We start from the raw sequence: 23,801 nt of genomic DNA on the forward strand, positions 1-23,801 counted from the left end.
AGTGGCATTAAGTTTATTCCTGACCCCAGGTCACACAGAGCCTTCTCAAAGGTCATGGTGCCTATGGTACAGGGTATTAAGAATTTGCCAGGATCCTGTTTCTTTTGAGGTAATTTCTGCCTATCCAATGCATTCAGTTCATTGGTGAGCAAGGGAGGTTCGTTTTTCCAAGTCTCATTACCAAATAATTTGGCATTCAATTTCATGATTGCACCAAGGTACTTAGCAACTTGCTCTTCAGTAATGTCTTCATCCTCTTCAGAGAAAGAATACTCATCAGGGCTCATGAAGGGCAGAAGGAGGTTCAATGAAATCTCTATGGTCTCTAGATGAGCCTCAGATTCCTTTGGTTCCTCAAAGGGGAACTCCTTATTGGTCACTGGACATCCTAGGATGTCTTCCTCACTAGGATTCACGTTCTCCTCCTCCTCTTTGGGTTCGGCCACACCATGTAAGGCTATGGCCTTGCACTCTCTTTTTGGATTTTCTTCTGTATTGCTTGGGAGAGTACTTGGAGGGATTTCAGTGACTCTTTTACTCAGCTGGCCCACTTGTGCCTCCAAATTCCTAATTGAGGACCTTGTTTCATTCATGAAACTCACAGTGGCCTTAGATAGATCAGAGACTATATTTGCTAAGCTAGATGGATTCTGCTCAGAATTCTCTGTCTGTTGTTGAGTGGATGATGGAAAAGGTTTGCTATTGCTAAACCTGTTTCTTCCACCATTATTAAAGCCTTGTTGAGACTTTTGTTGATCCTTCCATGAGAAATTTGGATGATTTCTCCATGAGGAATTATAGGTGTTTCCATAGGGTTCACCCATGTAATTCACCTCTGCTATTGCAGGATTCTCAGGATCATAAGCTTCTTCTTCAGAAGATGCCTCTTTAGTACTGTTGGATGATTCCTTCAATCCATTCAGACTCTGAGAGATCCTATTGACTTGCTGAGTCAATATTTTATTCTGAGCCAATATGGCATTCAGAGTATCAATTTCAAGAACTCCCTTCCTCATAGGCGTCTCATTACTCACAGGATTCCTGTCAGAAGTGTACATGAACTGGCTATTTGCAACCATGTCAATGAGTTCCTGAGCTTCTGCAGGCGTTTTCTTTAGGTGAATGGATCCACCTGCAGAATGGTCCAATGACATCTTAGATAATTCAGACAGACCATCATAGAATATATCCAGGATGGTCCATTCTGAAAGCATGTCAGAAGGACACTTTTTGGTCAGTTCCTTGTATCTCTCCCAAGCTTCATAGAGGGATTCACCTTCTTTCTGTTTGAAGGTTTGAACATCCACTCTAAGCTTACTAAGCTTTTGAGGAGGAAAGAACTTGGCTAAGAAAGCCGTGACCAGCTTATCCCAAGAGTTCAGGCTATCCTTAGGTTGAGAGTCCAACCATATTCTAGCTCTGTCTCTTACAGCAAACGGGAAAAGCATAAGCCTGTAGACCTCGGGATTAACCCCATTGGTCTTAACAGTATCACAGATTTGCAAGAATTCAGTTAAGAACTGAAAAGGATCTTCTGATGGAAGTCCATGAAACTTGCAATTCTGTTGCATCAGAGAAACTAATTGAGGTTTCAGCTCAAAATTGTTTGCTCCAATGGCAGGGATTGAGATGCTTCTTCCATGTAAATTGGAATTTGGTGCAGTAAAGTCACCAAGCATCTTCCTTGCATTGTTATTATTTTCGACCATGTCTCCTTCTTTTTCGAAAATTTCTGTCAGATTTTCTCCAGAGAGTTGTGCTTTAGCTTCCCTTAGCTTCCTTTTCAGAGTTCTTTCAGGTTCAGGATCAGCTTCAACAAGAATGTTCTTGTCATTGTTCCTGCTCATATGAAAAAGAAGAGAACAGAAAATATGGAATCCTCTATGTCACAGTATAGAGATTCCTTTATGTGAGTAGAAGAAGATATGAATAGAAGAAGGAGAATCCAAACACAAGGGTGAGGAGTAGGTTCGAATTCTTAGTTGAAGAGGAGTGTTAGTAAATAAATAAATAAATAGAAGGAGGTGAGGGAGAAGAATTTTCGAAAATTAGATAAAATAAAAGTATTTTTGTTTTTAAATTAAAAATTAAAAATTAAAATTAAAAATTCGAAAATTAAGCAAGGAAAATTAAATCAAATTGAATTAAATTTAAAACAATTAGTTAATTCAAAAAGGAATTTTGAAAAAGGTGAAGATGATTTTCGAAAATTAGAGATAGAATTAGTTAGGTAGTTTTGAAAAAGATATGATTGAAACAAAAGGATAGGATTAATTAAAAAAAAAATTTGAAAATTAATTTTGAAAAGATAAGAAGTTAGAAAAGATTTTGAAATTGATTTTGAAAAGATGTGATTGAAACTTATTTTGAAAAAGATTTGAAAAAGAAATTTAAAAAGATTTAATTTTGAAATTAAAGTTGATTACTTGACTAACAAGAAACTAAAAAGATATGAGTCTAGAGTTTAAAGATTGAACCTTTCTTATTAGGCAAGTAACAAACTTAAAAATTTTGAATCAATCACATTAATTGTTAGCATTAATTTCGAAAATATGAAATAAAAATAAGAAAAAGATTTTGAAAATAATTTTGAAAGGTTCGAAATTATGAAAGAAAAAAAATTGAAAAAGATTTGATTTTTGAAAAAGATTTGAAAAAGATAAAATTTTTAAATTGAAAATTTGATTTGACTCATAAGAAACAACTAGATTTTAAAAATTTTTGAAAAAGTCAACTCAAATTTTCGAATTTGATGAGAAGAAAAAGGGAAAGATATTTTTTTGATTTTTGGATTTTTAATGATGAAAGAGAAAAACATCAAAAAGACTCAAAACATGAAAATTATGAATCAAAACAAGAAAAATATGCAAGAACACTTTGAATGCAAAGATGAACACCAAGAATACTTTGAATGTCAAGATGAACACCAAGAACTTATTTTTGAAAAAGTTTTAAGAAAAGAAAAACATGCAAGATATCAAACTTAGAAATTTTCAATAATTAGACTCTAACAAATTAAAATTGCATATGGAAAACAAGAAAAGATGCAAAACAAGAAAACATGAAGATCAAATAAGAGGATTCATCAAGAACAACTTGAAGATCATGAAGAATGCATGATGAATTTTCAAAAAATTAAAGGAAAATTAAAACACATGCAATTGACGCCAAACTTAAAAACTGATATAAGACTCAAACAAGAAACATAAAATATTTTTGGTTTTATGATTTTATTAAAAAAAATTTTGGATTTTTCGAAAATTATTTAGAAAAAGCAAAATAAGGATTTCAAAATTTTTAATAGGAATTCTAGGAATCTTGCAGTGTTAGTCTAAAGCTCCAGTCCAGGAATTAGACATGGCTTACTAGCCAGCCAAGCTTTTAGTGAAAGCTCTGGTCCAAAACACTAGACATGGCCAATGGCCAGCCAAGCTTCAGCATACAAATCAAGCATACAACAGCTGATACTTCATCCAACTTCATATGCTGATAAATGGAAGCCTCGGTCCAAATGAATTAGACATGGCTTTACAGCCAGCCAGGCTTCAACGTGCTTCATGAAACTCTAGAATTCTTTCTTAAAAATTCTGAATAAAAATATATTTTTGAAAATAATTTTTTTTTTGAAAATAAGAATAATAAAAACAAAAAGGTTAAAATTAAAATAAAATTACCTAATTTAAGCAACTAGATGAACTGTCAGTTGTCCAAACTCGAACAATCCCCGGCAACGGCGCCAAAAACTTGGTGCGCAGAAATCGTGACGGTTCCATTCCTTGGTAACGGCGCTAAAAACTCAATACGCACGTTCATAATCTTAGTTCTTTGTCACAACTTCGCACAACTAACCAGCAAGTGCACTGGGTCGTCCAAGTAACAAACCTTACGTGAGTAAGGATCGATCCCATGGAGATTGTCGGCTTGAAGCAAGCTATGGTCACCTTGTAAATCTCAGTCAGGCGGATTCAATTGATTATGGAGATTTAGTAATTAAAAGATAAATAAAATATAAAATAAAGATAGTGATACTTATGTAATTCATTGGTGAGAATTTCAGATAAGCGTATAGAGATGCGTTCGTTCCTCCTGAACCTCTGCTTTTCTATTGTCTTCATCCAATCATTCATACTCCTTTCTATGGAAAGTTGTATGTTAGGCATCACCGTTGTCAATGGCTACATCCTGTCCTCTCAGTGAAAATGGTCCAATGCGCTGTCACTGCATGGCTAATCATCTGTCGGTTCTCGATTATACTGGAATAGGATCCATTGATCCTTTTGCGTCTGTCACTACGCCCAGCACTCGCGAGTTTGAAGCTCGTCGCATCCATCCCTTCCCAGATCCTAATCGGAATACCACAGACAAAGTTTAGACTTTTCGGATCTTAAGAATGGTCGTCCATGGATTCTAACTTATACCACGAAGATTCTGATTAAGGAATCTCAAAGATACTCATTCAATCTAAGGTAGAACGGAAGTGGTTGTCAGGCACGTGTTCATAGGTTGGGAATGATGATGACTGTCACGATCATCACATTCATATTGAAGTACGAATGAATATCTTAGAATTGGAATAAGATTGAATTGAATAGAAAAACGATAGTACTTTGTATTAATTCATTAGGAACAGCAGAGCTCCACACCTTAATCTATGGTGTGTAGAAACTCTACCGTTGAAAATACATAAGTGATAATGGAGTTCATTGGTTTTGGCCCCAGTGGGGAACCGGAGTAACCAAGACTAAAAATGATCCGAAGATGTAAATATAATAGTAAAAAGTCCTATTTATGCTAAACTAGTTACTAGGGTTTACAGAATTGAGTAAATGATGCAGAAATTCACTTTCTGGGGCCCACTTGTTGTGTGCTTGGGCTAAGAATTGAGCTTTACACGTGTAGCGGCTTCTCTTGGAGTTGAACGCCAGTTTGTAACCTGTTTCTGGCCTTTAACTCCACTTTGCAACCTGTTTCTGGCGTTTAACTCCAGAATGCAACATGGAACTGACGTTGAATGCCAGTTTGTGTCATCTAAACTTGGGCAAAATATGGACTATTATATATTTCTGGAAAGCTCTGGATGTCTACTTTCCAACGCAATTAAGATCGCGCCATTTGGAGTTCTGTAGCTCCAGAAAATCCACTTTGAGTGCAGGGAGGTCAGAATCCAACAGCAACTGCAGTCCTTCTTCAACCTCTGAATCTGATTTTTGCTCAAGTCCCTCAATTTCAGCCAGAAAATACCTGAAATCACAGAAAAATACACAAACTCATAGTAAAGTCCAGAAATGTAATTTTTATTTAAAAACTAATAAAAATATACTAAAAACTAACAAAATCATACTGAAAACTATGTAAAAATAATGCCAAAAAGCGTATAAATTATCCGCTCATCACATATATATGTTCTTGGAGATTGACTTACTTTTAACCAAGTAAGTAGAATTATTTTTGCACTTAGTTGCATTCATATAGATAGGTGCATATAGTTTATTTGCATTGAATAAATGTTCATACCCTTTTCTTGTCCTTCTTTATTCTTAGCATGAGGACATGCTTAGTTTAAGTGTGGGGAGATTTGATAAATCCCGATTTTGTGGTTTATCTTGTGCTTAATTTGGGAGATTTTATCACCTTTTCCCACATTTATTCAATAAAATAGCATGGTTTTGTAATTCTCCCTAAATTTGTGCTTAAGTGTAAAAACATACTTTTTAGGTCTTAAAATAGCTGAATTTAACTCACTTTAATTCCATTCGATGCCTTGATATGTTTTTTGAGTGACTTCAGGTTCATAAGGCAAGTATTGGATGGAAGAAGTGAGGAGAAAAAGCATGCAAAGTGGGAGAACTCATGAAGAAATGAAGGAACCGTAAAGCTGTCAAGTCTGACCTCTTTGCACTCAATCAACCATAACTTGAGCTACAGAGGTCCAAATAAGGCGGTTTCAATTGCATTGGAAAGCTAACATCCTGGGCTTCAAAATAATATAAAATTCGCCATATTTTGCTTTGTGTTTAGGGGCGGGCACGCGCCATGTACACGTGCGTGCCGATGCTGCTCATGGCCCACTAAAGTGAAATCGACCCCAGCGATTTCTGAAGCACTTTGGGCCCAACCCAACTCATTTCTAATGCTATTTCATGCAGAATTCAAGCTTGGGCAAGGGAGAGCAATTGTTTGTAGCATTAGCATCATGTAGGTTAGTTTCTAGAGAGAGAAGCTCCCTCTTCTCTCTAGAATTAGGTTAGGTTAATCCATCTCAGACCTAGGCATGATTTCTTGATTTCATCTTGTTTTCTTTTACAATTTTTTGTTTCTACTACTCTATTCTTCTTAGTTCTCTTGTTAATTTTACTTTTATATTTATGAATACTCATGTTGAATTTGTTTATATTTAAAAAAATTTAATGTTTGGTGTTCTTTTATTGATGATTTGAGTTGTTGATTTACTTTTCTTGCAATTGGTAGATTGGTAGATTTATTATTCTTGCATTTTTACCATGCTTTCCTTTTATGCCTTCCAAGTGTTTGACAAAATGCTTGGTTGGATTTTAGAGTAGAATTTTATGCTCTTGTCTTGGGAAGGTAACTTAGGAACTCTTGAGTTACTAATGTCCAAGTGATTGACGATTGGGAGCCATTAACACTAGATCTCACTAATTAATTTGGTATAGAACTAGGACTTATGGACTTGGATTGACATAGCTCATTTGACTTTCCTTTATTAGTTAGAGGATGACTTAATGGGGTTGATCCTTGCCAATTCTCATGTTGTGGTTAGTGATAAGGATAGAGATCCTTGACCGCCAACCTTTGCCAAGGCCTTTTTAGTTGTTAGTTTATTTTCATTGTTATTTACATTTCATGTCGCTTATCCCAAAAACCCCCCAAAATATCTCATAGCCAATAATTGAGCACTTCATTGCAATTCCTTGTGAGACGACCCGGAGTTTAAATATTTCGGTTAATTTTTATTTGGGGTTTGTTACATGTGACAACCAATATTTTTTTATGTGAGAATTGTTTGTTGGTGTAGAACTATACTTGCAACGAAAATTCATTCATTTTATGTGAAATTCTATACCGACACGACAATTTTCACTAATCAGATACAGATAGCTAGAGAGATTTGGGGAGGCAGTTATTTAGATAAGCATAAGCTGCCTCTTTGAATTGTGCTTGACCTCTTTAAGGAGGTCAGGTATGTAGTAGGGACCACCCTCTTAGGCAGGCCTTTTATCCTTATTGAGTCTGACTTTTGTGTTTTGGGTTAGGTTATGAACAAGAAGTATGTGAGTCATTCTTATATTAGCATAGCATTCCATCAGTTAAGTGCCTATCTTACGTCCAAATTGGGCAGAAAATCTCACTTTCTCCTCAACACGGTGTAGCAGAATTGTGCCTCCTGGGATTTCAGCATAGAACAAACTTGACTCCCTATCAGCTTGTGTCTTTAGAAATTTTCTTCCATAAAAAATGCTATCAAATTTGTCACAATAAAGATCATAAGAATGAATATAAACTCTAAAACGAGTTAAAGTGTAGATCATTTTCCAGAATAAACAAATTGAAATTAATTTCTCAAGTCATGTCATTAGTAAGTTAGGACTAATAGGTGCGCGAAGAAACTGAGAAATAATTTGATAAATTCCCAGAGAAAAAGTCTTTGCTGAGGAACCCGAATGATGTTGGCAAAAAAATGCATGTAAACGACGAGAGCGGTGCCGTGAGCTGCAATGGCAACGAAGCCGACGGTGGCATGAGAAAAAGTTTTTGCTGGAGGAACTGGATTCTTCTTCTTCTTTGTCCAGATGGAGAGGAGAACGATAGAGAACGACATTGTGACTGTTGGTGCGTGCTGCTACTGCATGTAGACCGACGGAGAGGGAGCGCGACTACGAAGAAGGGAGAGGGTGAGGATAGGTTGCTGTTGTCCGGGTAGGAGATTAGGGGTGATGTTACTCTTTATTGGTAGACTGATATAAAATGATGAAGAATAATTTTTTAGATTTATTCTTCTTTTTGGTATGAATTGGGTAACAGAGATTAGATTAGGGTTCATGAGAAACGAAATAATTTTTTAGTATATATGATTAATGAAATGTATTTTGGTTTTGATTTTTAAATTAATGATTTAAAATTTTAAAACTAAAATAATTTAAATTTTGACTAAATTAAAAGGATTATGGTAATTTTTGTCCAATATAAAAAAAATAATATTTAATTTTTTTTATAAAATTAAATAAAAAATATTTTTTATTTTTATTAAAGTACAAAGGTGATTTAGTAAAAGTATTGATATGATATATATTCAAAAAAAAATTAATTACAAATGTGAAAAATACAATCCACATTTAATGTTTTAATTTGTCCATAATTTTATTGTACCTGTATGTATGAATTTATCATCGTACCGAAATAAACACTATAAAATATTATAAAATAAAAGAAGAAACTCCTACATGTTCTATCATTTGAGTTAGGGTTAAGTACTGTTTTCGTCCCTAAAATCTGAGGTCAAAATCAAAATCGTCCCCGACCTTTTTTTGTTATTAAAACCATCCTCAACATTACAAAACGTTATAAAATCGTCATTTTTCTACTTTAATTTTATTTTTTACCAAATTACCCTTAATTAATAATTAATATAAATAATAAAATTAATATTAAAAACTAAAAACAAACCCTCCCCCTCCACCTGCACCCCCAGTCCATTCTCTTCCCTTTCTTTTCTCTCCCATCCAAGTAGAAAATCTACAAGCATAAAACCTCACAACAAACTCAGATTATGCAATACAAACATAAATTCCAGTTCACACAGAAGAAGAAGATGAAGAAGACGCAGAAGAAAAATTAAATTTCTGTTTCATAGTCCAACCACAGCAACAACAAGTAAAATCAACAAAATGACAGTTCAAACAACAATTCAGCAATCCTCATTGTCAAGTTATAGTTACAAACATGCGGTGTCACAATTTCAAAAACAACAACAAAATTCATGCCAAACTTCAAACCAGATTTGAACAAAACCGCATCAGAGATATCTTCTTCCAGGAATAAGTTCAACCGATTTGAACACACAAGCAACTCGAATTTCAATTCTGCAATCAGATTTCTTGATTCAGGGACCAATTTACCTGTATGCCGAAACGTAACCTTTGGATGCCGGTGGTCATCCGTGGCGGGGAACAAATCCGATCGAGAACGAAGCAGCGGCAGATCAGACAACAAGTAGCGGCGCGAAGGACGGCACCTCCGTGAAGGGAGGGCAGATGCTCGTGACGCCCTGGGTTGACGGAGTGGCAGAAGCGACTTGCACCAGAGATCCTCGAAGGTGTGGCGGAGGGTTCCGGCGCGTTTCTCCGATCTTGGCAAGACCAGTTCCACTCCTTGCGGCGGTCTTTCCTTGGGATCTCGAAGAGGAGGATCGAACGACGAAGAAGCAGGTGGCGGTAGCGTTTCCAGGGAATTGCGATGGAGCACGAGATAGCGATGGGTTGCTGCAGCTAGCAGTGGATTCAGCAACAGACGGTGCGAACGGAACTGAGGGAAGGTGGAGAAGGAGCCAGCGGAGCCAGACGGTGGTAGAAGGTTTGTTTTTAGTTTTTAATATTATTTTTATTATTTATATTAATTGTTAATTAAGGGTAATTTGGTAAAAAAATAAAATTAAAGTAGAAAAGGACGATTTTATAACATTTTGTAACATTGAGGATGATTTTAATAACAAAAAAAGGTCGGCGACGATTTTGATTTTTGCCTCAGACCTTAGGACGAAAACAGTACTTAACCCTTTTGAGTTATTAACTTATTATCTCCTACATATAAATCTTTCTTTTTGAGTCTCGAAAAAACAAGAAGAACCCAAGTCATATGGTGAGGAAGCAATTAAGGATCCTTATTGGCAAAGTGCTATTAATGATGAATTATGTGCTCTAAAGAGGAATAAGATTTGGTTACTTACCACCTGACCACCTGGAAGGATATTTAGTCTCAATCTCAAGATTAATGGCACTACTGAGTGAAACAAAGCTAGGTTGGTTCGCTCAAACAGCCGAGCTAAATTACTTTTGAGACATTCAGTCCAGTTGTGAAAATGACAACACTGAAGATTGTCTATCTTGGCAGCAACTGTTATGTAGAATTGGTCTATTCACCATCTGGATTTTAACACTGCCTTCTTAGGTAGAGATCTATCAGGATTCAGGAGCTATGTTCATCAAAGTCCCACAAGGATTAGAAGTCTTGAATCCAAGTCTGGTGTGTAGATCAAATAGGTCACTCTATATATGGCCTCAAACGAGTCAGTAAACAGTAAAATACTATATTGAGATCTGTTTTAGTATCAATATACAGTGCAACTATCAAGATTTTCAGGAACAACTCTTGCATCAACTTCTGATTATCAAAGATTGATAGGAAAGTTACTTTATATACTTCACCAACACTAGACCAAAAATTAGCTATGCAGTACTGAAGTTAAGCCAATTTTTGGACTCTGCAATTGATGAACACTTTCAAGCAGAATTGGTGGTATTGTGATATCTAAAAGGTGAGTCAGCTTTGCAATCGTTTAGGAGGTAGATTTCAGGATAATGCTTCTTAGGGACTTCAATTGTGACTTGAAAGAGTAAAAGGTGGAATTGATGGATTATACATGGTCCCAACGTGAAAGGTGGTGTGGCTTGAGCTAATTGGCAAAGGAACTTATTTACTTGTTTTAACTAAGTTTGTTTGTTAAGTTAATTATTATTAGGATTCATTGTAACTAATTTATTGTATATTAGTTTGGAGCATCTATGAAAGTGTGATTCATCATTATCATTCAATGAAGTAAACCTAGATGTACATCAATACATAGTTCAAACCTCAAGTAATTGAGATAATATTAATCTAACTTGTAGATCATATATTAGATATGTTATTGTATACAAAAGAAAGGGACTACTCTAACAAATGAAATAATTTTAGTGCGTAGTAATTGATTCTGGAGTACATTATTCAGGCATTATAATTATTTTACACCTATGTTATTTGATGAAAATTATTTTAAAAAATGTCTGCTGTGAGTTTTGTTGAATAAGCTTGCCAAGGAACACTTGTTTAAAAAATTTATTCAAGCGCGGATCAATGTCTAAATCGGACTACCACATGTAATTTCATTTAAAGCTCGTCCAGAACAAGCGGACAGTCAATGAGTTATAGCTCAAACGACATAATCTCTTCATCCTCACCTATAGATGTTGGATTCGAGTCACATTCCTAACTTTATAGGGAAAAAAAAAAAAAAAAAACAAGCAGACAGTCGGATACCAAAGTCTTCCCTCTCAAACATGTGCCAAAACAATTATACCAACTCAAGTAAATCTTGAAATGGAAAACAAGGTTTTATGCCAACATATAGCTAGTAACCAGCATGATGAAAATCGATAATCGCACACTTGAAACCTTTTTTAAAAGTGAATAGTTTTTCTTTGAAGTCTTCAATAGCCTTCAATTCTCTTTGCCAACCATAATACGAGAAGCTCATCCTCTTTAGTACTAAAGCATTTTCCACAATAAATTTAGCCAAACAAAGCTCATGCTCACTTCCATGAATTCTTCCAAATTTCACCACTTCTAGGGTGGACACCAAGCATTTGGGCACGGCAGCAGAATTCAATATCTCTTTCTCAAACATAGATATTCCCTGATTAATTAACAATGATCAATCATTTTTTTTTTAATCATTTCAAATATCTAGCTAAAAATAGCACAATGCATATCGTAAATTGGAAAGGGTTAGAAAAATAAAAAATAAAAATTCTGGTTAAATGAAATCTGAAATATTGGTAGCTCGAAATAAGGGGCACACTAATAAATAAATAAATAAATAATGATATATTCTTCTAATAATTATATTGTAATTTTTTAATACGAAACTTTTAAGTATTTTTTATTTTTTTAATAAATTAAATACAAATTAATATTATTTTTTTGTTTAAAGTTAAGAGATGATTCAAATATTTAAAAGTATGTAATATTACTTTTTAGTTTTAAATCTTACACCTTAAATTATAAATACTAACCTTTAAAATTAGCTAATATTGACTAACCTAATCTTCCATACTTTTTTTTTTAATTATAAAAAAATTTATTTTTGTAATTAAATTCAATAAAATTTCTTTTTTTATGTTTCTCTTCCTTCTCCTCTTTCAACAACAAATATTTCTCAATCCTTAAGTTTAAGTTATTGAATCAACTTAATTAGTTTGAGTTAGTTATCAAAATACTTTGTCACTTAGTATTACCATTGTTATAATACACTTATAATCATTGCAATAACAATCCCTTACTAACAGCATTTCTGCTAATTTCTGCCAACTCTTATTTATAATTGTGTTTAATGGGAGTGTTTTTGTGGATGTGTCTAATAAAAATGTTGGTTGTATTTAATAGAAGTGTCTTTATAGATATATATATTTTTTAGATGTATTTCTTTATATAAATATTTAAAATATAATAATTAATTATTGTTAGCAATAAATTGAAAAATAATATGTTGGTACCCTATACTTTTCCTTACAATAAATGGTGACTTATAAACCTCTTGTGATCACTAACCTTAAATTCAAGGGTCCTGATAACTGGGGACATCTGAAGTAAGCCTAACAGAGTTTCACCATTAACCAAGTCAAGCTCAAGATGGGTCAACATTTTCATCCATGGCAAAGTAGTCAAAGAAACTTTGCATTCTGCCAGAACCTGCATAACTTCAAATGAAACTTCTTTGCAAATATAAAAGATTTTTGTACAAATATATAGATATAGCAAATGTTTCGCATGTGTCCAAAAATCTTGAATTATACAATATATCTATTATCAATAACAAAGGATATATGAGAGAAATTTTGTATATAATTTTTTTTTAAATGTTCTTTATTATATATAACTTATAATAAATATGTTAATTTCGAGAATTAAACTCATTTAACTTTTTTATTTTAGTATAACAATTATTATTCACGTCTAATTTATAAACAAGTGAATTAATAAAGTAGTATCTATTAGCAAACTAGGATTATAAAAAAACATTTTAAGTGTATCGGAGAGTACCATCAATACTCCCGTACACTTGAAATGTTCCCAGGATTATAAGTTATTTATATATATACGTGTATTATTGAAAAAAAAAAAAACTAAGTTAACAATTCTAACGGTTATTATATAAAAAAAAATAATAATAAAATTGTTACCTGTGTGCCCACAAGGTTGAGGCATTTTACTTGAGTGAATTGTTTAAAAAGTTTAGAAATACGAATCTGTGTTTCTTGTAGAGTCACATTTTGAGGTCTCCGTAAAATGATATTTGCAGTAGCACCTTGGGCTGATGATGGATCACCAAAAACAAGATCTTCTAACATATAACCACGCCATGTGAATTCGGTTAGACGCGAAGAACAAATCTTGATCATAGCAGCAAAATTATTAAGCGACTCCTCGCCAGATACAGCTCTGCTGCTGCTGCTGTGTTTAACGGAAAACCTTTCAAGCAAAGGTACTTCGAAAGTCACACATTTTACCCTTAGCCAGTAGCAATTTTTTGTCTTCAGCTCTTTGAGCACAGGGCAACTAAGTCTCACATCTTTCAAGTGATAAGTAAATATAATTCCAGACAGGTCCAAGAATTTTAGGTTGCTGAAACGGAAATGACCATATGACGGCGTCGGAATTCGAATAGCACAACGACTCATTTTCAAGACCAATTCTTCGATATAATGTTCGTTTTTCATAAAGAGACAATGAGAAGAAAGAGCTGATAAGTTAAGATCATGATCTAAACGAAGATCAAGTTTCTTGACACGTCTACTCAAGATATTTGCCATCCATGTGTTCACAACGGATGGGTCGTATTTGTTGGAAATAGCAAGAATCAAACTCTGGACACTTGAACTTTCAATGAGGAGGAGAGATCTGTTCATGAAGTCTATAAAGTGTTGTTTTCCTGTCTTCTTCTTGCCGTGATAGAAAATGTGCTCATCCAATTCTAGCTTGGTGACACATGTCCAGCGGCCTATCCATGTCTTGGATAACACGCTTGTACGGACAGCGTCTCTGATGGGGAGACAAGAGAGTATTTGGCTTATGATTTGTTCGGGTAGGTTGCTCATTATGTCTTTGCCTTCGTCTGACTTTTGCCTTTTGCGATCCATGTGTTTGTATCAAGTCCGATCCGGTCCCTACAAATACATACTTTGTAACATTAGATACTAATAAGTAATAATATATATAAATCTATGTGGTAGCAAGTTGAGGAAATTGATAAACACTCATCACTACTATCCAATCGATCCTACCTCTAATTGCGTACGCAGAAATCTTAATTCATAATGCCTTGAGGCACAACATCGTGGCTTTATGTTACTTATATACTATTAGATGTGAGAATGATAGAGATTGAGGGATGTCTAGAGGCACAAAGCAGGAGTTTCTGATCTTCTAATTAAGTTGGACTATTATAGGATATTATTAGGATGGTTTAGTAATGTTAGGGATTCTAGATAGTCACACGATCATAAATTTTCATATTTGTCGCTAAAAATATCATTATTATTTGGCGTTAATAATTAATCCCTTAAATGAAACTAAATTTTCACAGTCATATTGAAATTCCTGATGTGCCTAATTTGACTTTGGAAATTTCAATTGTAGTATGATCGTTTTTAAGATTGGACTTTGGATACTATAGTAATTTTTCGACTCATTTTCAACCGTAACTTTACAAGTAGAGTGATGAGTTAGCATTCTCTTATCACTGTCATTTGCTTTTGGCACCCCATTAAAGTGACTTTATTTGCAACATTTTCTATGAATTCTAAAAGACAAATAACGTCGTTTCACTGTAGTACAATGTGGTAAGATAGTACCAGCTCATTCCATTTAAATTTAGCTCCCAAATCAGTTATTATGTATTTGTGTAAAAATATAAATATAATTTAATTTATTTTTAATATGTATTTTATATATATATATAATAATTAATTTTAATAATTAATTTTAATATATATCTAATATAATTAATTTTTATTTAATCACATTTATAATATCATATAAAATAACATTTATCTATCCAACCGAGCATCAAGTTCATAATTTTTTACATTAAATTATTCAATTACATAAAAAAATATATTATAAAAAATATTAATTCATATAAATATATAAATTCTGATATTAAATGTATTTTATTTTATAAAATTATAAAAATTATATAAAAAAGGGACCAAAGTCGTGTTAGTGTCAGATAATGACATTTAATTAAGTTATTTATAGAGTTGTCATGTCAATACTAAATTTAATTAGTTTTTAAAAATGTAAAGAAAAATCTATTTATATAGTCGCATATATAATATCTTCGAGAATATTCATCTATGTAAAACCAGCTTAAGATCAATCTCACCTGTTTTTAATAATATAGAGAAAAACATATATTGTCATAGCTGAATTAATTTATAATATCACAGAAAATAAATTATGTAACTAACCAAGAACTAATATATAATCTCATAATTTCTCATATTAAATTTTTTAATTATATAAAAAATTATATTTTAGAGGATGCTAATTTATATTAAAGGTTTATTAAATTATATTCAAATATTTTATGTATTTTTTTTAAATAAAAAACTCAATACAACAAAGTGGAGTATTAATGAAAAAGTACTAGACAGATAAAATAAATTAATTCTTAATTACCTTCGACAATGTCATCAACTACAACCTAAAAGATTAAATATCTCCACTCTTTGTAACTCCTAATCGACCTGTTGACTACTTTCGCAACACCTATTTCTTGATTTCTGAAAATTTTATCATTCTTTTCCAACCAAGTACTCTAAATGATAACAATAAAACCAAACTCACCAACATTCTATCAATTTGACTACACGATTGACCCCTGAACCACGTAAACTTACGGTCATTCAGTTCTATATTCACCAATTCTATATCATGTATCCATGTTCTAAAGTCTTTTGCTGTTGCTGTTAACACACTAGCGCATTTCCTTTCTTCCAACTGCACAACCTCATTGAAGTCACCCATGTAACAAAGAAGAACCTGACATATTCCCGATAAAAAAACTCAACTCTTCCCACATAGCAAGCTTCTCCTCCCTTGTATGGGCACTATACACCAAGCAAACTGCACAATGAAAATTATTGTTTGTTAATTCTCCTTCTATACACAACCAGTTATCTCCTTTGTAACAATTACTCAACATGAATGTCATATCATCCCACATTATTAATAAACCTCCAAAAACACCGTTCGATCCCAGAAATTCCCAATCCACTGCATCATTACCCCAAAATTGCACTATATCAAACTTACTAATCACCTCCTTCTTTATCTCTATCAATCCTAACATATTCACATTATTTTTACACTTAAATTTTTTACCATTCTCCACTTTTCAACACCCGTAAACCCCTCACATTCCACAAACTAAAATCATTTAAAAACTTTATTACACACCTTATTTCGATATTTGGGGCGACTCCTTCTTGCTTTCTCTTTCTATTTTACTTGCCTTCTTTTTTGTGCCAATACTTCATTCTGAGTTTGCAGAATAGCCATAAGATCCTCATCCTCGTCATATAAAACAGCTCCTGATTCGACCACAGCTCCTGCAGCTCTGTTTTTAGCCATATCTTTATCCCAACTTCTTTCATGCTCATCTTGATTAGTTTTACCGTCTGCATCCTGCTCTGAGTGTCCCGAATCTTCTAAGTTCCTTATAGCCCTTTCATCCTCCAACCCAGTTTTCTCCACCACTGTATTCAATACCAAATTAACCCCTTCTTTTCATTTATCCCCATATTCCTAAGTCTCTGTTCTTTCAGAGATTGCTTCGTTACTGATTATTTGAGATCCCATAGATTCTGCACTCACCATAATTGTCGGATACACCTAAGAATTATCCGTTTGCGTTTTCAAAAAACCCCCATACCACTCATCCAAATTCTCAACAACAGTTACCTTTCTATCCTTGTCATGCTCTGTCTCCCGTAGCCCCTATGACATCATTACGCCGCATCCCATCCCAACTCCAACAGTTCCTTCTGAGCTTCTAGTTCTTCACTTCCATGGTGTTCCAAGACAACTCTCCCTTTCTCTTTCATCTCAATATCATTTTCTTTACTTCTTTCCTGTTTTTTATCAGGAAACTCCCTGGCATCTTCATCATGCATAGTGGTTTTTTCTCGGACATCAATCCTTCTCCTATACTTAGCCTCACCCACAAAGATCTCTTTACTCCTTAATCGTATTCCATTCATCTCCTTGATGGCATTTAATGCCCCTCCTTTTGTAGTATACCTGATGAAAGCAAACAGATGGATCTGGCCATACCTCTCTTTACGTGCAAATAGATGTCATTTATCCTTCCTATCCACTTGAACATATGAAACAATTCATTCTTCGAAACATTGTCTGGTAAATTATCTACAAAAATTGGGAATGATTTACTCTCTAATCGGAGATACGCTTTTCAGTTCCAAACCTGTAGGTCTTTCTCAACATGGGGTTGCCTAGCTTTACATCCGCTTGCATTAGATATAGACGGAGTATGTACTCTCATATTGCGAAACAAGAGTCTCGAGAAAAAAGTTGTGATCGGTGAGAACGAACAGGAATTAGAAACTTGGAGCACGCCTACAAGAGAAACAAGGAAGCTCCTGAGTGCGACAGATGACCGCAGTATCCTACTCCTTCCGGCGACAGTGGATGACTAAGGTTTAAAGTACTATATATATTTTATGTGTATTTATTGTACAAACTTTATTTTAAAAAATTATATAAAAGAAGAGACTAAAGTATTATATAATGAGCTAATAAAACATAAATTTTTAAATTTTCTATGAATATATAATACTAAACTTATTTTGTTATCATATAGAAAATAACGTCTATCTACATAATTACATTTATAATAGAATAATTTACACTAATAAAATAAATGGAGTTTAAAATTATGCAGTTCTATATTAAAATTAGTTACATATTTTATTTTAAATATTTTTATATAAATCGAATCAAGTTGATTTGATTTATCATGTATATGTTGTATCAGTAATAGTAAATTAAATACAACATATACACTGTAAATCGAATTAGTTTGATTCGATTTACTACTGATATTTTTTACTTTTAAGTTCATTAACTTTAAAATATAAATATCAATAAAAAATACCCTTTATTTGGATTCAAATAAAATATTAAAAAGATCAAATCAAATAAGAATAGAAATCTAACTTTAATGTTTTAGTTCAAATTTCAAAAAAAATTTACATTTTTACAAACTTATGAATTTAAAATGGAACAACAAAAAATTTATAAAAACTCATTAAAAATCATTATTTGACTCATTAGCATCTAAAGAATCATTACCAAGACTTTTGATATTGAAAAATTTATTCTAAAGTATAACCCTGGCATAAGAGTTATTAAAACTTAAATTTTTGTTCAGAGTCAGAAATAACAATAGTTATATAATATAAAAAAAATTAACTATATTTATATAATATGTAATTTAAAAAATAATTAAATATTATATCAGAGGTTACTCATAAAAAAGGTCTACAATCAAGAGGTTACTCAGAGGTGTATCAATTTTAGGAAAAGTCTTTATAAACCTTCTATAAAAACCTACATGTCCTAAGAAACTCTAAATTGCCTTTACATTAGTGGGTGGTGGTAATTTTTCAATTACCTCCACCTTAGCTTTATCAACATCTATTCCTTTACTTGAGATCCAATGCCCAAGAACAATACCTTCAGTCATCATAAAATGACATTTTTTCCAATTCAAAATAAGGTTTATTTCTTGGCACCGCTTCAAAACTAAGAAAAGATGTCGTCTCAGACAAGAATCAAAAGAATTACCAAATATAGAAAAAAAATCATCCATAAATACCTTAATAAACTTTTCAACCATGTAAAAAAATATGAAAAGCATACACCTTTAAAAAGTTGTTGGGGCATTGCACAATCCAAACGGCATCATTCGGTAAGCAAATACACCAAAAGGACAAGTGAATGTCGTCTTCTCCTGATCTTGAGGGTCCACTACAATCTGATTATATCTAGAATAACCATCTAGAAAATAATAAAATGTATGTCCAGAACTTCTCAAGCATCTGATCAATAAAAGGTAAGGAGAAGTGGTCCTTCCTAGTTGCAGTGTTGAGCCTCCTGTAGTCAATTCACATACGCCACCTGGTGATGGTTCGTGTAGGAATCAGGTCATTCTTCTCATTCTTGACCACTGTCACGCCTCCCTTCTTGGGAACAACTTGCACAGGACTCTACCATAAACTGTCAGAAATTGGGTAAATTATCCTGGCTTCTCAAAGTTTCATAACCTCTTTCTGAACCACCTCTTTCATAGTTAGATTTAACCGCCTTTGTGGTTGCACTATGAGTTTAGCATCCTCCTCAAGTAAAATCTTGCGCATACACATAGCTGGACTTATCCCTTTCAAGTCACCAATAGTCCACCCAAGAGCTATTTTGTGGCTTCTAAGCACCTGTGTTAATGCCTCCTCTTCATCATGACTCAGAGATGAGCTAATAATCACTGGGTAGGAATCCTGCTCGCCTAGAAAAATATACTTAAGAGAGGGAGGCAAGGGCTTCAACTCAAGCTTAGGTGGCCCTTCTTCCTTAGTATGCATGTTTGGTTCCCCCTTTTGTGGTGGTGAATCATCAATCTCTAGCAAACCATCCTCTGAAGGGCGTTCCAAAATACTATCAAGCTCTTCCGCTTCAAGAACCTCTTGAATCAATGGCTCAATTAAATCAATTCTCATGCATCCCTCAGAATCACTAGGATGTTGCAAGGCCTCAAGCACATTAAGAACAACCTCTTCATCATTGACTCTCAGAGTCAACTCATCTTTTTGCACATCAATAAGGACTCTCCCTGTAGCTAGAAAATGTCTTCCCAAAATAATGGAAGCATTCACATCTTCTTCCATATCCAGTATTATAAAATCAGCAGGAAAAATAAAGGGTTCTACTTTTACTAGTAAATTTTCAACAACTCCAAGAGAAAATTTAATGAAACGATAAGCAAGTTGAAGAGAAATTCTAGTGGATTTTACCTCATCAATTTGGAGCTTTCTCATCAAAGAAAGTGGCATGAGATTGATACTTGCTCTAAGATCACATAAAGCCCTCTGAATAGTAATATCTCCAATGGTGCAAGGAATTAAAAAGCTTCCCAGATCTTGCATCTTCTCAGGGAGATCCTACTGGATAATTATATTGCATTCCTTGGTGAGCACCACGGTTTCACTCTCTTTCCAATTTCTCTTATTGGTCAAAAATTCCTTCATGAATTTAGCATAGAGAGGTATTTACTCCAAAGCCTCTATAAAAGGAATGTTGATCTGCAGCTTCCTAAAGACCTCTAAGAATCTTGAAAATTGCTTATCTTTGGATGCCTTCTGAAACCTCTGAGGATATGAGATATTTGGCTTGTATTCAGGCATTGGAGACTTCACTTTGTATTGCTTAACATCAACCGGAAAGGGTTGTTCGGATGTCATGGGCGTGATCTACCTTGTCCTGAGCCTCCTTCGGAGCTTCTTTTTCAACCGGCTACTTACTAACCTGTTCTTCTGTACATGCTACCTTACCACTTCTTAGATGTATGGCGTTGTACTCTTCCCTTGGGTTGGGTACTGTATCACTGTGAAAGGTGTGAGTAGGCCTCTTAGCTACTTGCTTGCTTAACTGACCCATTTGAACCTTCAAGTTTCTAATTAAAGCTCTGATTTCCTGCATGAAATTATTAGTGTTCCTAGAGAGTTCTGTAACTAAAGATTCCAAGTCAGAAGGTTTCTGAGAAGGAGGGAGCGCATGGTATTATTGAGAGGACTGAAACTGACGGTTGTTGTTCTTGAAATTATTCTGATTGAAATTACCCTGAGGAGAGTTGTTGTTGTTGAAATTTGGTTGCCTCTGTGGTTGATTTCCCCATCCAAAATTTGGGCGATTCCTCCACCCCAGATTGTAAGTCTTAAAAAAAGGGTCATTATTGATGGGTCTAGAGGAATTACCCATATAATTAACCTGTTTAGAGGGAAATTGACCATAATCAAAATTCTCACATTGAGGAAATCCGCCACTCATGTCATAAGAAGTATCTTGGATATTAATAGCTAAAACTTGTAATCCACCCAAGTGTTGAGTAATGGCATTTATCTATTGAGACATGGCTTTATTCTGAGCAAGAATAGTATCCAAAACATCTAGTTCCATGACTCCCTTCTTCATGGCGGGTCTCTCAGAAGAGTATAAATACTAGTTGTTAGCAACCATCTCAATCAACTCTAGAGCCTCTTTAGTGGTTTTCTTCATGTGAAGAGATCCTCCAGTAGAATTATCCAAAGAAGTCTTGGTGGCCTAAATAATCCAATAATAAAATATTTGCAATTGTATCCAATCTGGAAACATGTTGGGAGGGCACTTTTCTAAGCATAACCTTGTACCTCTCCCAAGCTTCAAAGAGATATTCACCCTCTTGTTGCCTGAAGGTCTGAACATCGGCCCTTAGCTTGGTCAGCTTCTAAGGTGGAAAGAATTTAGTCAAGAATCTGCTGACCACATTGTCCCATCTATCTAGGCTCTCCTTGGGTTGTGTATCAAGCTACTGCTTGGCTCGGTCCTGTATAGCAAACGAAAAGAGAAACAATCGATAAACATCAGGATGGACTCCATTAGTCTTGATTGTATCACAAATCTATAGAAAATTAGAGATGAACAAGTTTGGGTCTTCCTGCGAGAATCCATGAAACTGACAGTTTTGTTGCACTAAAGTGATGAGTTGAGGCTTCAACTCAAAATTATTATCATTAACAGGGGGTACAACAATGCTACTACCATAGAAAATGAGATTTGGAGTAATGTATGAGCCAAGAGTTCTCCTAGGTTGTTTGGGAGCATTAGGAGCAACAACGTTGTTGTTGTTAGGCTCCATAGTGATTTTTTCAACTTCTTTGTCAGAATCATCCTTGAGACTTTCAGCAGCTCTATAAGCTCTACCCTGCTGTTGGTATCTTCTAACAGTCCTTTCAATCTCAGGATCGAAATTAAAAAGAGGTCCCTTGTCCCTGTCCTTACTCAAACAAACAGAGAACAAAAAAAAGTAGAAATCTCTACATTAGAGTGAAGAGAATTTTCAGTGAGGTAAATCGGATAAAAGAAATAAAATAAAATAAAATGAATAAAAGAAGAAGAAATTTTTGAAAATAAAGAAAGATACTAAAGCAAAAAAATCAAAACTAAGAAGGGGGAATAAGAAAATAAAATGAGTAAAACTAAAGAAAAATAGCAAAGGAAATTTTGAAAATTAAGGCAGAAAAATAAGCAAAATTAAATTAAGAAAAAGTCCAATCTAGCTCATCAAATAACAAGTAGTTGTTAATCACAGATAATTTCTGGCAACGGCGCCAAAAACTTGATGCGGATTTTGAATACCACAAACTAACCGGCAAGTGCACCGGATCGTACCAAGTAATAGCTCAGGTGAGTGAGTGTCGATCCCATGAGAATTAATGGATTAAGCAACAATAGTTGAGTGATTAGGCTAGTTAGACAAGCTAAAATGAGAGGTTTCAAGTTCAAATAGCATAAAGTAGTAAATCAGAGAGTGCAAGAAAGCAAACAGTGAATGGTTAGTGAAAATAATATGAGAAAATAGTTAAGGCTTTTGAGATGTTTAAATTTCCGGATTAATAATTCTTATCAACTACTTTAATCATGCAAAGATTCAATTCATGGCAAAACTTAAGTGATCAAACCCTAATTCCTTAGTAATTTAATCTCCTTTAACTCAATCAACCGTCAATTCCTTGGTCGCTTAATTTAAATTAGAAGATTAAGTCCACTTCTAGTTTATGAGCCACACAAACCCTAATTACCCAAAATTGAGGCGATTATATGTCACATATCGCGTTAAATTCATATAATCAGAGAGTTGTGAGGAATTGATTTCTTGCTGTAATTCTAATGATATAACTTTTCCAAGATTCAACAAGAATTCAAATAGAACAAGAGTTATCTTCCAATATACTCTAATTCCTAGGATGAAGAATGAAACTAATCCTTGAAGTTAAATCAGTGCACTGATTAAGAGTAGAATGACAATAGTAATAATCCATTAAAATAAACAGAGCTCCTAACCTTAACAATGGAGATTTAGTTGCTCATGACTCAAAGAAAAATCCTAGAGTAAAAAGTATAAAAGTGCAGAATGAGCTAGAAGAGAAGAGAGCCCAAAGGCCTGAATCTTTTCTCCTTTTATATCTAATCCTAATTAATACAAAATGAAAATTCTAAAAACTAATAATATTCTTAATTCACGGGCCTAGCGTTTAGCGCCACCTTCACAAAATGCTTTTCCCGGTTTACAAGGCACCTGGCGCAAAACGCCGGATAGTGGCGTTTAGCGCCACCTTCATAGCATCATTGTACAAATTACGAGGCCCTCGGTGCTAAACGCCGAGTCGGGCGTTTAGCGCCATCTTCACAAAATGTTGGCACAAATTTTGAGGCTTGCGGCGCTAAATGCCAGGTAGTGGCATTTAGTGCCTGCTTGACAACAACCATTTTTTCTCTCTTTTCTTCTGCACGAATTCTGTCAAACTCACCCGAATTTTATTTGTAATTAACAAATTAGCAATACAACTCAAAGTAGCATTCATGATGGTCTAAAACACCAAAATCTCATAAAAGCCCAACAAATCCACATCGAA

The 23,801-nt window shown here is 34.1% G+C and overlaps 1 protein-coding gene and 1 non-coding gene across 2 annotated transcripts; one reads left to right on the forward strand and one right to left on the reverse strand.

The window, feature by feature from the left end:
• The first annotated feature begins 1,208 nt into the window (after positions 1-1,208).
• Positions 1,209-1,316, forward strand: LOC148547830 (small nucleolar RNA R71). The gene has a single exon (XR_015898628.1). It is a non-coding gene; the product is annotated as a small nucleolar RNA R71 (small nucleolar RNA).
• An 11,886-nt stretch (positions 1,317-13,202) lies between these two features.
• On the reverse strand, positions 13,203-14,192 carry LOC107610988 (F-box/LRR-repeat protein At4g14103-like). Its single transcript, XM_016312959.3, has one exon. The coding sequence runs from the start codon at positions 14,190-14,192 to the stop codon at positions 13,203-13,205; it is 990 nt and encodes a 329-aa protein (XP_016168445.2).
• Between the last annotated feature and the right edge of the window lie 9,609 nt (positions 14,193-23,801).

Source organism: Arachis ipaensis, chromosome B8, assembly GCF_059453495.1.
Source record: "Arachis ipaensis isolate K30076 ecotype BB chromosome B8, ASM5945349v1, whole genome shotgun sequence".
Lineage (NCBI taxonomy): Eukaryota > Viridiplantae > Streptophyta > Magnoliopsida > Fabales > Fabaceae > Arachis > Arachis ipaensis.